Source organism: Gaeumannomyces tritici (genome assembly GCF_000145635.1).
Source record: "Gaeumannomyces tritici R3-111a-1 unplaced genomic scaffold supercont2.1, whole genome shotgun sequence".
In the NCBI taxonomy this organism is placed as follows: Eukaryota; Fungi; Ascomycota; class Sordariomycetes; order Magnaporthales; family Magnaporthaceae; genus Gaeumannomyces; species Gaeumannomyces tritici.
The window spans coordinates 3,898,795-3,914,091 of NW_008804545.1; the positions used below are offsets into that span (position 1 = coordinate 3,898,795).

Sequence of the window (15,297 nt, forward strand, 5' to 3'; positions counted from 1 at the left end):
GGGCTGGTTTCACTCCAGTGTCGTCCCCCCAGTGCAAATCGCCGCCTTCCCCGACCCTCCACCCCATGCTCTGACGCTGGTCCGCAACTTCAGAGGCCCACAATCAATCAGACAATCGGTGCCCGCACCAGAGCTCGATTGGGGGAGCTAACGCGGCGCCCTGTCGCCGCCTCTGCTTCTGTCGCAAGACAGACAAGGCGCCCCGCCTTGACGCAGGGACTGGTTAGGGGCTTGCGGAATCTCTCCTCTTTTCACACCATCTCGTGCGATTCTGTCCTGTCGCGCTGTCGCTGTCACTGTCGGACTGGAACTCGGACTGCGACACCACAGTCCTTATCTTGGCCAGCAACCGACAGATCATACCGTCTGCGACGTGCTCAAAGCTGTCTGACGCGTGCTCGAGTTTGCACAAGAGGACAATTAAAACATAAAGGCATTGAGCCGCCGTCCCGGCGCCGGCCTCCCCCAGGTAAGGTACCGCCAGCTATGCCTGTTGTCTCATCGCCAGTATCGGATCGGCAGCGGTCCAAAGTCGCTGCCGTCCTTGGTTCACTCAATCCTGTTACCATCTTCCATCCCGCACGAGTCAAATCAGTCCCGCCTTCTCCCACCACCTGAACTTGCTCCCCTTCGCTTGTTTTCTGCCTGTCTCCTTGCGGGAACTGGGCGGCGTCCAAGCCTCTGCTACGTCCCGTCTCTTTATCCCCGCCGCTCCACGAGAAGTCATCGCCGCAGAGCCTTATCAGCGGACAACGGGATAGCGAAAGGGCTTGGTGCATGACGACGCCAGACTCAAGTCTGTGAGCGTGGCGCTGGCGCCTCATGGATTGCACTTGAATACTGCTCCACCTGTCATAGCACAGAAGCACCAAAATCTGGCAATCATGGCTGACCTTGGCCCGATAGCGGCGGCGTATCCTTCGCCAACACATTCAAACTCCCCCGCAAGTGTCCGGCGCCCATCGGTCCACTCGTCTCACGGGAGATTAGCCATGTCCTCGAGCCTATCTCCCGTCACGCCGTCCCAGAGCTATGGCGGCGGCGGCGGCCAGGATAAGAGCCCGCTGGGATCGCTGAATCTGAACTTTCTCAAGACACTCACGGACAAGAGAACGACCCGAGGTATGCTGATCCGCCCTTCGTCTCATGTGGCCGCGGCACTGTCTAACGGCATGAGCAGCAGATGGTTCTGCCCCGAAAAGGAGAGGCCCCAAGCCAGACAGCAAGCCTGCTCTGACCAGGCGGCAGGAGCTGAACAGGCAGGCACAACGGTGAGTCTCTAGCCACACGCTTCCAGAGGATAGCTTCCCCTTCTGAAGCTGGCGCACGGTATAGGCTGCGCGCTTGAGGTCTCGTGCATACCCCTGACGGTCTTGTGCGTGCGCGCTTGTTTTCATCTAGGACTCATCGAGAAAGGAAAGAGCTCTACATCAAAGCTTTGGAGGACGAAGTCCTGCGGCTCAAGGAGGTTTACAGCAATGCTTCGCAGGACAAGGAGCGTCTCGCCAGCGAGAACCAGCAGCTTAAGCAGCTGCTCGCACAGAACGGAATATCATTGAGCGGCATGATCGGCGGCTTTGGAGACGACTCAACCAGCAACCCGAGCATCGGCTACGCCTCCTCGACGAGCGGTTACGGGGGCGGCGCCCCGTCGTCGCACACGAGCGCTTTCACGCCGCCGCCGCTTTCGGCCAACCCAATCGGCGGGCAGTCGCATGCTGCGTCAAGGCATGCAAACCACGAGCACAAGCATCAGCCGCATCACAGCCACAGCCACTCGCAGGGCCATGGGCAGAGGAATCCGGCGGTGGATTATGATCAAGCTGGGATCGACTTCGTCTTAACGTACGAGAACCCCTCGAAGGCATACATGTCACCGCCCCATCAGTAGTCACTGCTTCCAGTGGAATACACCGTATAAGCAAACAGAGAGTCGGTGACTGCCACACATACACACGCACACATACATATCCACATCCACACACCCACAAATCCATGCACATATCGACGCGACAGAGGACTCCCTCTGTTCGTGTAAGAGAGTGTTTCATCACAGTACCGACACCATCTTTGAGAGGCCACCGGCAGAGTGGATCCATACGCTGGTGTGGATTTCCTTGCTGTCTTTTTTTTGTCAATTCTTTCTCATTCTCTTTGTCATTTAAATCGTGCTTACTCATCTGCCTACTAGTCTCGAGAAGCCATGCATGGATCACCTTCCATGGCTGTTGGAGCGGGGAATCGAGACCGGTGGCTCGGATCCGTGTGGCCATGCCCTGATGGCGTCCTGCCCTCCGGAGCCGTTCCCGGAGCTGACTCCTGACATCCCTTTCGGCTATGCCAACGTCAAGGGTGGCGACATCGACTCGGGTCAACGCACCTGGGAGCTCTCCAAGGCTGATCTCAACACTCTTCTCGACCTGAGCAAACGCCTGAACCTTGACGGCGAGATCACCCCAGTGATGGCATGGGGCATGGTCCTAGCCCATCCTCGGCTCGCTGAGATGTCTCTCCAAGACTTCCAGAAGCTCACCGAAGAGCTCGGCCGGAAGGTCCGCTGCTACGGGTATGTCTAATCATAGCATCATGATGGCCGAGGTGGGGTTTCTAAAGGCTAACGCAACTTTCTTCCAGATTCGGCGCGGTTATGGAGGAGTTCGAGGTCCGCGATGCGCTCGAGAACGTCTTCTCCACGAAGCCTGAAATTTACTATCAGCCCAGGATGACCGAGTACGTTACTGGATACTAGTGTGTGCATTTCGGCAGCCAAAATTCCGATGAAAAAAGAGAAGCGTGGTGGGCAGACACGCCAACCACAAAAAAAAACCCCCCGTCAGCCTTACAGCCCGTCCCAAAAATGAAATAAAATTACTAGTACCGCAAGCTTTCCTGTTTTTATTATCTTTTGCTGCTATCATTCCTATTCTTCCTTTTATTCTTTTTATTCCTATTTGTATTGCTATTTTTATTGCTATTTTTATTGCTATTTTTATTGCTATTTTTATTGCTATTTTTATTGCTATTTTTATTGCTATTTTAATTCCTCTGTGTGTACCTATTTCTATACCTATTCCTAAAAGGAACTGCCATATTTTTTTATGGTGGGCATGGCAGAATACGATAGAGGCATCCTCCACACCTGACGCCGAGCCATGGCAAGCCCTGGCCCGGTGCGGCCATGGGACTTCACTGAGACACCAGGACGGTCGTCGCAGCGCCCCTTCCTTTTGAATAGTCAGTTGTGGGCATCAATGAGACGGCTGCATCTGGGGAACATGAAAAGCACGAGCATATGAATAAGGGCTGCTTTGAATCTCCAGCACGTCGTATTCCTCTTTAGTTTTACCCCGTTGTGTTGATGTAGGGGTTGGTGATGATTGGGGAGCCACGTGACGTGCTAGTCAGGTGATCCGTATTTCTGCGTACCTCTTGGCAGAAAATATCTTGCCCCGCATGCCCACCCCCACGCCCACCGAATGAAATTTCGCGGACATAATTACACGACGGCTTGCTTTGGTGGGATCGCAGTGTAATTGCGCTAGATTCCCTAGAACGGACCGACACTCTATCCCCAGGAGGATACAAGATATTCAACGCGGCCACGCCGTTTTTTTTTTTTATCGATCTGCTCACGCGGCACTCAGATCTTGCAGCGCCTCCCAAGCCTCCCCGAGCTCATCGCGACAGACCTTATAACCCCGCTGAAGCTTCACACGACAAAATGCCGACCTCGCTGGCGGACATCGTCGCCGCCCTGCCGGACGGCGATGGTTGGGGCCCGGAGACCACGTCCGAGACCACACTGAACGGAGTTCCTTATGCTCCCTTCTCCAAGGGTGACAAGCTGGGTCGCATGGCCGACTGGACTGCCGATGGCAAGGATGGCAGGGACGGTCGCGGTGGCAGGCAACAGTTCAACAGGAACTACAGAGGTGGGTGGCCAGCTCTCAATCACGGACTCATGCAATGCGCCATCAACTCGGTGAGGCTCTCGGGCCCAGAAGTCATAGGTCTAACCTGCTTCGCAAACAAACAGATCAACAAGTCTACGGTGCCGGCGTTGCCTCGATATTCGCGGCCCCCCAGGCCGAGGACGAATCCACATTCTCCGTCGTTAGCAACGTCCGCGACAGCGCAAAGACAAGATTTGGTCGTGGCGCCGTCTTCACTCGTGGCCGGGGCCAGCGGGGCGCACGGGGCGACGGCCGCGCCGGCCGCGCCCAGCTCTCGCGCGGAGGGCGTGGGGGCGGACAATACGGCGGCGGCGGCGGCGGCGGCGGTTACGACGGCGGCAGGGGCGGTCGGAATAACGCGGGCGGTCGAGGTGGCCGACGCTTCGGCTGGAAGGATTACGACAAGCCGGCCCGGAACCGGGACGCCTCCATCAACGTCAAGGCCGACTGGACGCTGCTCGAGGAGATCGACTTCAACCGCCTGGCCAAGCTCAACCTGGACGCGGACGAGGGCGAGGATATCAACTCGTACGGCTTCCTGTACTCGTACGACCGCTCCTACGATAAGCCCGCAGTCAAGGCGGCCGAGCGCAGGCTCGTCCCGCTCGATCGCGCCGCATACAACGTCACCACCTCGTCCGACCCCATCATCCAGGAGCTCGCCGAGAAGGACGAGGCCACCATCTTTGCCACCGACAGCACGCTCTCCATGCTCATGTGCGCCACGCGCTCCGTGTACCCATGGGACATCGTCATCGTTCGGCAGGGCAACAAGATCTTCCTGGACAAGCGCGATAACGCCGCGCTCGACATGGTCACCGTCAACGAGAACGCAGCCGACGCACCGCTCGAGGCGTCCGAGGGCAGCAAGGACACCCTCAACCAGCCTCAAGCATTGGCAGAGGAGGCCACGTACATCAACCACAACTTTGTTAACCAGGTTGTCGTCGAGTCCGATGCCCAAAAGGTCGAGATGGACAACGAGAACCCCTTCTACAACGCGGCCGAGGAGACGGAGCCGCCGGCGTCCAAGGCCTACAAGTACAGGAAGTTCGACCTCTCTACAAACGAGGAGGCCCCAGTGTACCTGGTCGTCCGGACGGAACTGGACGCCGTGCAGAAGAATGCGACGAATGGCGAGGACCAGTTCCTGACTGTCAGGGCACTCAACGAGTTCGACAACAAGGCTCAGGGATCCGGTGGCGCACTCGATTGGCGTAGCAAACTGGTCAGCCAGCGTGGTGCTGTCGTGGCGACCGAGATGAAGAACAACAGCTGCAAGCTGGCCAGGTGGACCGTTCAGAGCATCCTCGCCAAGGCGGATGTCATGAAGCTTGGGTATGTCTCGGTCGTCGCCTACTGCCTCTGCTTCCCTCGTAAAATGACTGCCTCGTTACTGACATACATGTGATTACGCAGATTCGTTTCGAGGGCTTCACCAAAGTCCAACGACAAGCACATCATCCTGGGTGTGATCGGCTGGAAGCCCAGGGACTTTGCCAACCAGATGAACTTGTCACTGTCCAACGGATGGGGTATTGTCCGCACCATTGTCGACATGTGTCTCAAGCGGGAGGACGGAAAGTTCATCCTCGTCAAGGACCCCAACAAGTCTATCCTTCGTCTGTACGAAGTCCCGGCCAGCAGCCTGGACGAGGACGGTGAGGACCAGGGCGACATTGAGGAGGTTGAGGAGGAGTAAATATTTACCGTACAAGGGCGTGTGAGGAGGGAAAACAGCAACCATTTGATTTGGCATCGGTCTGCGTTGGGAGACTTAGGTAAACAAAAGAGGGGTACATCGCAGTGTTGGTGCTTTTCGATCAGCGATATCAAAAGGAGGGACGAAATGGCCCTCGTAGGCAGTCAGGGGCTTGCAGGTTGGGTGTCTCGGAGGACTGTGTTAATGCACGGTGCTAATCATTATTTCCACATTAGCATAAAGAGTGGGGCGGCGTGGACTGAAGTGACGGCTACGCGTCGGAATTCAGCGTTGGGCATGATCTTCTCCAATTTTCTTCCTCTCCAATTTTCTTCCTCAAGCACTCTTGAGCCTTTACCCTTCATCTCAACCATGCTGCGTCGATGGAAGCCGTTGCAGAAAAATGTCAGACCAGTTCAGCATCTACGCTGAGCTTCTGTCAAACATCCGCCAGGTCTCTGTCGTAGCCAGCCTCCCCTCGGCGCGCAATGCCAGCACGAAAGCGATGCTCTTGAACGGCGGCAGCCGGATCCATATCAGCCACGACGGCGACACCCGGGAGCTAGACCTGCCCGCGGTGGTCCACACTGGCGGTGGTGCCGGCAGCGGGCCCGTCGTCCTGCCTCCAACAAAACCTGCTGCTGCTGCTGCTGCTGGCGCGGGAGCCGCCGCAGGACGCCAGTGCGCCTGGCGCCTCCCGCTGCCGCCCTCCCGCCAGGCGCCCCCACAGGCGGCCGCGAGCCCGGCGGCCCGGGGCGCGGCAGTGCCGTGGGAGGCGGTTCGCATCGCGCCGGCCGCCACCTCGGTGCGGTGTCGGTCGTGCCGGGCCATCGTGGTGCCCGGGAAGCGCATCGCGCGCTGGAAGGACCTGCCGAGCGCCGACTGGGCCGAGATGATGGAGTTTTGGCACTGCCACAAGCCCGACGACCATGCCGACGGGCGTGACGGTGGCGAGCATGAACACAGCCACAACCACGACCTCGAGCATCGCCAGGACGGCGGCAAGGCGAACGGCCAGACCCTGGCCGGGCGGGGGTACGGTGCCAATTCCAGGATCCAAGGCCAGAAGGGCGTGGGCCTTGTGGATCTGGCCATGTTCTTGTTTGCAGAAGAGGACTGCGAGGGTATCATGGTAAGTTGACCATGCTCTCATTGTGTTCTGCGGCTCGATAGCCTTTGTGGGTATACAAGAAGGCGACCGAGCCTCCTCAGTGGCTTGGTTACCGATACAAGTACCCTATAATAGCATTCCTGTTCCTTCCCTGTCTTTTGGCAGGGAACCGCCGGACTTGTCCCGAGGTGTCTTGGGTCTTTGGAAACGAGCACCGCGGGGCTTGGCTGTGCGGAACAACAGGCCTCCTTTTTCACCGTGGTTTCTAAAGTTTGGACTCTTTGGGATTTCAGGAGGGACATATCATCTGGTCTGTTGCCGTAGCGGCCTGCACCCCCAAGCCACATGCTGACAGCAAAACCACTTCTCCAGTTCTCACCATCCTCTCCGGGAGATTTCCTCGAGAGTCCCTCTCTCGATGTTCTAGCTGGAGCCCCGGCCAGGCACCTGGGTGCATCCTGCTCTTTATGTGAATCTACTATAGGCTACTACAGCTTTGGGACGTCAGCTGTGACACTCTTGAAGTGGCGGGTGCTTATACAAGAAGAGCCTGAAGTGGACGTGGCCCCCGCATCACCCTCCATGGGTCAATGCCTCGCAGCAATGCTGCTGTCCACAATCGCCCGGTCGGGGTCATCCAAACCTTTGGTTGTGCCAATGACGGGACTGGTGGTAGGGAAGGGGGGCCAGATTCTAACGTCAGGCAAAGCATTAAGCCTCTGGATACTGAACAGCACCATTCGTTTCACGTCCACTGCATATTCTGGCAGTAATGTGTTGGCCATCAAGCTGCTCTACAAGGTCATCACCGAGGAGGATGCCACCAAAGTCATGGAGTCGATGAACTCGGACACCCAGGACGTGAGCATCCCGGATGAGTCTCTAGGCTCCGTCATCGAGATGCTTGATCGCAGCAACGCCATCCTTCCTGTAGACGACCGCATGTTTCAAGGTTGGAAGGTTGGCCTACTGGAGCAGTGGGAGTGAGGAGGCCAAAGGGGGTGCCGATGCGACCCGGACAGAGGAATGAAAGCCAGCTTCTGGTCTGCTGGCATGATAGCTCAAACAATGATACCTATTTTGCCCCATCTTTAATTTTCGTGATAAATATCCTCCTACTCGAGCACACGCTGCCTCCAGCTCCAATGCTTTTCTGGGCCACCTAGCAGGTTCTTCATGTCTTGCACATCGTGGCCGTGCTCGCCATGCTCCATAGTGCCAGCCTCGACGGCCGGCCTAGCGTATTTGACCGCAGCCTCGGCGTCGCCAAAAGCATTGTAGTTCAGCGCGGCGAGAGCGTACGCGTCGCCTAGCGCGCAGTCGAGGCGCTCCTCCGCGTACAGTCTCAGCAGCGCCTGTGCACTATCCGGTCCTAGAGGCGTGTCCCCCTTGCTGCCCTGTGTCGCCTCCCGGGCCGAAGACGACGCCGAAGACGACGACGCCAGCGGCCAGTCCCTGAGCCGCGACTCGAGCTGGTAGATGTCCCACAGGCGGCCGTCGGACTCGGCGGCGAGGGCCGGGGCCAGGGCGCACTGCGAGCAGGCGCAGGCGAAGCCCCAGCTGCGCTCGGCGCGGGCCCGGCGCACCTCGCGCGCGCGGAAGGGGTCGAGGTACGAGATGGTCAGCTCCTCCCCCGCGGCGATGTCGCGCACCGCGTACGTCGTGTGGCTCAGCGACGGGGAGACGTGGAAGACCAGGCTGTTTTTTCCCCACCTGATTAGACTGAGGAGAAACGGGGGGCTGTAGTGCCTAGCAATGGGGGGATGAACTCACTTTGGTCGGCAGTCGTGATTCAGCCTCGACACGTCGAGATAGCTTGCCACGTGCGGGTGGCCCCCCGCGGCCGCGTTGAACGAGTTGGTGTCCATGACGTCCTTGACCTTGCGCCCCCTCTCCTCGGTCGCGGACTGCGCGGCCTGTGACAAAAAGTCCTCGGCGGTACCCCGGGGCAGATGGGCCATGGCGGCGTCGTACAGCCGCAGCTGCGCCGCCTCGGCCTCCATCCCTATGGCGTCCTGGTGGACCACAAGCACCGGGGGGCGAGCCATGATGGGCTCGCCGCGGCGGATCGGGCGCGCGGCCACGAGGCCCAGGCCCTTGCCCGGGATCTCCTTTTGCTCAAACGGCGCGGCTGGCTCGTGCGGAGGCGCCGGCTGCTGCTGCTGCTGCTGCGCGGCGTCGAGGGCGTTGGCGACGGCCTCGGCGCCCCTCGCGGTCCCGACCACGACGACGCCGCGGCCGTGCGAGAAGGACGGGTTGGAGTAGACGCACATGTCGGCGACGCAAAAGTGAGGCCCCCGCCACGACATGTCCACGGACTGCTGCTGCCGCTCCCGCTGCTGCTGCCACTCCCGCTGCTGCTGCTGCTGCTGCTGCTGCGTGTCGTTCGCCTTGGTTGGCGCAGCGGTGCTAGGCTCGGGGCCCTTCATCTCGGGTCCGACCTCACAAAAGGCGGGAGCGGCGGCGAGCAAGGGGCTCATGGCGCAGACATTGGCACCCACGGCCAGGGTCCGACTTCCTGTCGTTGTATCCCCGACCGCGGCAGGAACGCCCGAGAGGAGTAGGAGCCACGAAAGGGACGTGAAGCCTCGATCTTGGCGCATGGTGGATTTGAGCAGCCTGGGCGAGGCTAGACAGATATGACTAGAGAACTCACGCCCATGCGGTTTGGTTTGTTGCTCGTCTGGTGAGTCACCACAGGTTGCGTTGTCGAACGAAAAGAACCCCGGAAGCTAGCAAGAAACAACTGGTCACAGTCTTTTGAAGGTGCGAATTCAACTATGTTTTATAACGCCCGCTCTAGCATCTCCCCAGGCGGGCAGAGGGCCGAACAAATACATCACGAGATGTTCGCGAGCACGGGGCCGCACAGACAGCAAAGAACCCGTCCCCGGAGTCGCTGGCACTTGTTTCAAGGAGCGGTTTTGCCGACCCAGTCGCTCTGCGTTTGATGGAGCAAAACATCGGATTGGGCTTGGTGTTTGGAACGACAGCAGGGGTTGCTGTCGTGTTTTCCCCTTTTTGTCACCGCCTGAACAAGCTGTAGGGCCCACTCTTCAAAAAATGATACTCATGGTAAGGCGGCTGGGTGCACCGTGTTGGTTCAAATGGCTGGGGGGCCTTCCAGGTAAGCGGGTGACAAAACCAAACTCACACCAAACAAATGCCGGCGAAAAGGAAAATGAAAAGAAAATATTCTCCTTATTGGATGCTTCTGGATAAACGACTGTATTTTTCCAACTTTCCTCTATTCAATTTGAAGTTGTGGGCTCTGGTTTGGTGGTTTGGGCGTGAATTTAATTTTGTCACCGGCTTGCCAGGCTACAGGCTCCACTGCGTGATTGTTGGCAGCTGTTGTGGGGCGTCCGCAGCTCCCCCACGCCACGGCATTGAGCCGCCTTTAACGCGAACCCGTGTTGTTGCCTCTCCACCTCACTCAAAGTTCTTGATATCACAACCACCTTCACTCGGCTCGCGACCAACCCAAAACTCCCACCTATATAGACACCTACCTACCCACCTCAATTACAGCCCGCCGTAACCAGGCTTCCTCCTCAACACACCAGACGGACAGCTGTCAACGCACCATCTCGCTCCGGCTGCTTCGGCCGGGGCTCCTGTCCTGTCGTCGACGAGCCATGTCTCACCTAGGGCCCGCTGTTTCTAGGTACATCGCCGCCGGCACTGTGTTACTGAGCAGAGAGGACAGCCGTCTTCCCGGTGACCGATGGGTCACCTTGCAGCAGTCGAGCCGCTGGCACGGTTTTGCCCGGCATGACCGACCTCTGCCTGAATCACCTTCTAGAACTTTGGCGCCTCACATCGAGCTCAAGTCACCAGAGACCGATGCCCCGCTGCTACCAGAGGAGACGCAAACTACTCTTCTCAAAGCCCTGGGCCCAGCATCGAAGCTATTCAAGCACCATTGGGTTGAACTAGAGATCTATTTCTGCCAGGATGCCGCCGTCGTCCGGGTCTATCTCCTTCCCGAGGATGTTGACCGGCGCTTGGTCAACCGGTCGAATTCCGCCTTCAAGAAGATCTGGAGTACCCTCCTCCAGCGCCTCAACTTTTCCCCATCTGCATGGCAAGGCGATCCCAGCGCTGTCCACACCAGTCAACCCCCGCCTCAAGAGGGTTCTGGGGACGATGAGACTGGTGCTGAATCTGTGTCCTTGCTCCACCTCTTCAACACCATCCCGTCACCAAATCCGCAAACCGAGCAGCTTGCGGATTCGTTCGACCGCGATTATAGCTATAGTTTGTTGACAAGTAAAATCCCGGGGCTCACCACGACTCTCTATCCGTACCAGCGTCGGTCAGCGGCGCTCATGTTCCAGCGAGAAACACAGCCGACACAAACACTAGACCCGCGCCTGAGTCTGGTGACTGACCACCACAACGTAGCCTGGTATTATGACCCGGCAAGCTGCACTGCTCTCAGACACCCTAGGTTCTATGACGGGGTGCGTGGTGGGATTCTCGCCGAAGAGATGGGGGCTGGCAAAACTTTGATCTGCCTAGCCCTGGTCCTCGCCACTCGCCACCAACCAGCCTATGCGCCCGACATCTACAAGATCCCTGTGCCCGTTAGGCCCAAAATCGCGTTCCTTGCAGACATGGCCGCTTCGGCAGGCTCCCGCGAGTCGGTGCCATGGGGTGCATATTTCGACGATTCCCTTACGGGCGGTCGACACTATAAGAACTGTCTGGCGGCGATCGAGGGGAACCCGGTGTACTACCTCCTCCCGAGGCCAAAGCCAAGGCGCGAACATCGACGCCCACGGTCAGCACTTCCTGCAACCAAGGTTTTTCTCAGTCGAGCAACCTTAGCCCTAGTTCCAGCCAACCTCCTACAGCAGTGGAGGGACGAAATCGCGAAGCACACGAGTGGGCTGAGCGTCCTTGTCCTCGCCATTGGGGGCCGGGAGATACCTGATACTACAGCTTTGGCAAAATACGAGCTTGTCATCTTCTCCATCCCACGCTTCGAGAGGCTCCATGAGCAGCGGGTCGCTAATGAGAACGGGGCCTGGACGTTGGATTCACCCTTGGCCCAAGTTCACTTCAAGCGGATCATAGTGGATGAGGGACATCGGCTCGGGAACTCCAGGATTGGGAATAAGTCAAACATGCTCCAGATTCTCGAGCACATACAGGCGTCTGCCCGCTGGATCGTGACAGGGACACCATCCACAGGGCTGTTCGGCATCGATGACGGCGATCTTGAGGCAGCTAGCGACGGCACGAGCGTGTCAAGCGATAGCCTGCCCGTCAAACCCGGCAAGAAAGCCGCTCAGTCCTCTGTGCAGCTGGAGCGAAAGGATCTAGAGCGCATTGGGTCCATTGCGTCGCTGTACCTGAAAGCGCGTCCATGGGCCAACAGCTCCACGGAAGACGGGGATTCGCGCGCGGAATGGTCCGTCTACATGATGCAGAAAAAGCACAACGGCCGTGGGCAAGGCTGCTACTCGGTTCTCAAGTCTACTCTCGAATCTCTGATCGTCCGCCATCGCAAATCAGAGATAGGCGACTTGCTCCCCGAGGTTGTGGAAAGGGTTGTCTACCTGGACGGGTCCTACCAAGACAAGCTTGCGTTGAATCTCTTCTCGATGATGGTAATTTCAAACGCGGTACAGTCGCAAAGGACGGATCAAGACTTTTTCTTCCATCCTCGCCAGCGCAAAAGTCTCTTGCAGCTACTTGCGAATGTAAAGCAAGCCACCTTCTTTGGGGGTGCCTTTCTCGACAAGTCGGATATTACCAAGGCCTGTGATACCGCGGAAGAGTTCCTCGCAGCGAAAAAGATCCCTGTGAGCGAGGAAGACGAGCGGCTGCTGCGAGACGCGGTAGCGGTCGGCAGGCTAGCCTCAGCGAACAAGCTCAAGCATGCAGCCAAAACGCACGGCGAAATCCCTGTGTACGTCGAGAACTTTCCTGGCGCCGAATTCGATCAAGTATCGCAGAGCTGGTGCATCATGGACCAAACCGAGGGCCACGGCCAAATGAATCACCTCGTCTGCACCGACGCGCCAATCCTCCTGGCTCTCCAGCGGTTCGTGCGTCCTTGGATGAGCTCTCCGGAGTCACTGGACATTGTTTTCCGTTCCGGGACCTTTGCGCAACGGGGAGAGTTGGAGAAGGCGAAGATTCAGGAGACGGCAACGCCTACAACTACGAAAAGCGCGACACTGGCCGGTAACACCAAGCTGGGAGATAGCGGTCCACCGAAGAAGTCCTCCCGGCCCAAACCAAGCCCGGATGCTGCGCCGGATTGTGCGGGCGATGCGTCAGGGGAGGTTGCCGAGTGCCTTGAGGGTGCTCGGCTTGTATCTACAGCTTCAGCAAAGCTATCGTACCTACTGGACGCGATTGTTGAAAATCAGCAAGCAGAGAAGATCCTGGTATTCTACGAGAGCGAAAATGTGGCATACTGGCTCGCAGGGTGCCTGGAGAATGTAAGTGCTTCGTCTTCCTCCACGTCCCTCCGTTGGCACACGCCACTGACTTTGTACAGCTCCAAGTACGGCATCTCATCTATGCCAAGTCGCTGGCCGCCCAGCGTCGAGCTCAATACGTTGCAACCTTCAACGAGAGTCCGACTTTCAGGTTGGTCATATGAGCTTTACTACACCTTCTCACGCTGGACTAGGGCCAGCGCACGGGGGAACTGCTAATTCTGACCACATTCTAAACACAGGGTGATGTTGATGGACCTGACACAGGCAGCGTTCGGCCTTGACATGCGGTCCGCCTCGCGCATCTACTTTATCAATCCCGTGCTCAACCCTCAGGTCGAGGCGCAAGCGATCGGGCGAGTGCGGCGCATCAGCCAGAACAAGGCGGTGACGGTCGAGACGCTGGTGCTGCGGGGGACGCTCGAGGAGGTGGTCGTGGAGCGGCGCAAGGACATGACGCAAGCCGAGCACCAGAAGTGCAAATCGCTGCTGGACGACAAGCCCCTGCTCGAGTGGTTCCGCAACCCGAAGCTGATTCCACTCCCGGACGGCGACGGCCCGGACGACCCGGCGCAGATGGCGCCCCTCAAGACGCCGCTGCCGCTGTTTGGCCACGGGGCGGGCAAGCTGTCCCACCCGGACGAGGACCTGGTGGTGCGCGACGGGCGCGGCGGCGCACAGGGCGAGCCCGCGACGACGGCCGCGACAAAGAGGCCGCTCTCGGCCGTTTTGGAGGGCGGCGGAGGGGCGGCGGCAAAGGACAAGGTTGCGAAGCGGCCGCGGGAGGCCAAGGGCGTTCGGTTTGTGGACCCCGCCGGAGACGAATAGCCGAGGGCTGGCGGCGCTAAAAGTCGGCGAGATGCTTACCTGGCTTGGCGGCTTGGTTTTTGCATTTCCCGGAGTTTGGTTGGCATGGCTACCTGGGCAGGCTTTTGGCCAGCGGGTAAGACTGCAACCTGATGACGGTATCGGAGCGGGCGTTTATCAACGGGATTGCGTGTACATGGACTGACTGATGGGATACCCCTGGGAATGGGCATTTGGGTTTGCGGCGCGTTTGCGGTTGTTATTCATTCTCCTGTTATAAAAGGTTGCCATGATAGATTTGGTCTTGCACAATTCTATGGATCACTTTCTGATGGCATAATGCCTTTAATGAACGATATCGGCCACCGGCTTCCTGTCCTCATCCACGCGGGACACGCGGGACACGCGTGACGATATCCGAGAGCTTGGCTTGACCGATCCAAACCTGCTCTTCTAGAGAGTCCGGAACCATGCTGCATCCGATTTCCGACTAGTTCCATGGTTCGACGGGCGGCTAAGCCTGGACTCCCGTGTTGGGGCATCTGGATGGGGGGTGTGTGTTTGGCCCTTGGGTCGTATAAGTGGCTGGGTGACGCCGATGCATGCATGGCACCATTGGTGAACTCGACCAAAAAAAAAAAAAAAAAAGGACTGGCCCGTTCCACCGGCACAGCGGTGCCTACTGGACCAAGATGCCGGAGCTGGAAAGTCTGGTGCTATTAAAACCATGGACCCTATAGTGTGCTACCAATAACACAGCCACACACAGGCTTGTTGCACAACAACAACGGATGTTAGATGTGATGCCGGCCGGCTATGTGCATCAAATAGGGTGGTGGTACGGAGGAAATGGCCCCCGGCAGGGCTGCAAGGCACGGCATTTTTGTGAAATTACAAAGCCAAAGAATTTGCGTTCTGGATTCTGCCTGTGTGCCTGTGCTGGTGGCGGCTGGCTGCCAGTGGGGCAGTCAACGGGCTTTGTTCACCCACGCACAGCAGGATCAATGGCCTCCCAGCCCGCCCAACCCCACCATAGACCGTCATGCATCCCACCGGGTCCGGTCTTCCCAGGCTTTATTTTGCAGAGCGCTAATCTTGGTTGCATTCTTTCCCGTGTTCGCGCGGGCGACCGGGGCAGGCCTCCCAGCTCGACTCGGCCCTGACTCGGCCTGTTCACACCTTGAGCGCGGCTGATGTCGACATTGAAGGGCCCTTGCCGGGAAGCAGGGCGGGCAGGCCAGGATGGGGAGCATCCTTCAGTGGATG

General features: G+C 58.3%; 6 protein-coding genes across 6 annotated transcripts; 4 read left to right on the forward strand and 2 right to left on the reverse strand.

Annotated features, from left to right (window-relative positions):
* Nucleotides 1-992: 992 nt before the first annotated feature.
* Nucleotides 993-2,749, forward strand: GGTG_01216 (hypothetical protein; the record flags this gene model as incomplete). The annotated part of the gene is made up of 5 exons (XM_009218977.1): nucleotides 993-1,122; nucleotides 1,181-1,271; nucleotides 1,402-1,845; nucleotides 2,192-2,566; nucleotides 2,635-2,749. 5 exons carry the CDS (start codon nucleotides 993-995, stop codon nucleotides 2,747-2,749), a joined length of 1,155 nt encoding a protein of 384 aa, XP_009217241.1.
* A 262-nt stretch (nucleotides 2,750-3,011) lies between these two features.
* On the reverse strand, nucleotides 3,012-3,494 carry GGTG_01217 (hypothetical protein; the record flags this gene model as incomplete). The annotated part of the gene is made up of 2 exons (XM_009218978.1): nucleotides 3,012-3,224; nucleotides 3,427-3,494. 2 exons carry the CDS (start codon nucleotides 3,492-3,494, stop codon nucleotides 3,074-3,076), a joined length of 219 nt encoding a protein of 72 aa, XP_009217242.1. The 3' UTR covers nucleotides 3,012-3,073.
* On the forward strand, nucleotides 3,479-6,048 carry GGTG_01218 (eukaryotic translation initiation factor 3 subunit D). Its single transcript, XM_009218979.1, has 3 exons — nucleotides 3,479-3,932; nucleotides 4,037-5,291; nucleotides 5,373-6,048. The coding sequence occupies exons 1-3, from the start codon at nucleotides 3,722-3,724 to the stop codon at nucleotides 5,653-5,655; spliced, it is 1,749 nt and encodes a 582-aa protein (XP_009217243.1). The 5' UTR covers nucleotides 3,479-3,721; the 3' UTR covers nucleotides 5,656-6,048.
* On the forward strand, nucleotides 5,977-7,854 carry GGTG_01219 (hypothetical protein). Its single transcript, XM_009218980.1, has 2 exons — nucleotides 5,977-6,787; nucleotides 7,139-7,854. The coding sequence occupies exons 1-2, from the start codon at nucleotides 6,059-6,061 to the stop codon at nucleotides 7,751-7,753; spliced, it is 1,344 nt and encodes a 447-aa protein (XP_009217244.1). The 5' UTR covers nucleotides 5,977-6,058; the 3' UTR covers nucleotides 7,754-7,854.
* Nucleotides 7,250-10,027, reverse strand: GGTG_01220 (hypothetical protein). The gene is made up of 2 exons (XM_009218981.1): nucleotides 8,540-10,027; nucleotides 7,250-8,464 (listed from the first exon to the last, which is right to left on the reverse strand). Exons 1-2 carry the CDS (start codon nucleotides 9,367-9,369, stop codon nucleotides 7,882-7,884), a joined length of 1,413 nt encoding a protein of 470 aa, XP_009217245.1. The 5' UTR covers nucleotides 9,370-10,027; the 3' UTR covers nucleotides 7,250-7,881.
* Nucleotides 10,028-10,206: 179 nt separating this feature from the next.
* On the forward strand, nucleotides 10,207-14,400 carry GGTG_01221 (hypothetical protein). Its single transcript, XM_009218982.1, has 3 exons — nucleotides 10,207-13,224; nucleotides 13,284-13,375; nucleotides 13,467-14,400. Exons 1-3 carry the CDS (start codon nucleotides 10,405-10,407, stop codon nucleotides 14,050-14,052), a joined length of 3,498 nt encoding a protein of 1,165 aa, XP_009217246.1. The 5' UTR covers nucleotides 10,207-10,404; the 3' UTR covers nucleotides 14,053-14,400.
* The last annotated feature ends 897 nt before the right edge of the window (nucleotides 14,401-15,297 follow it).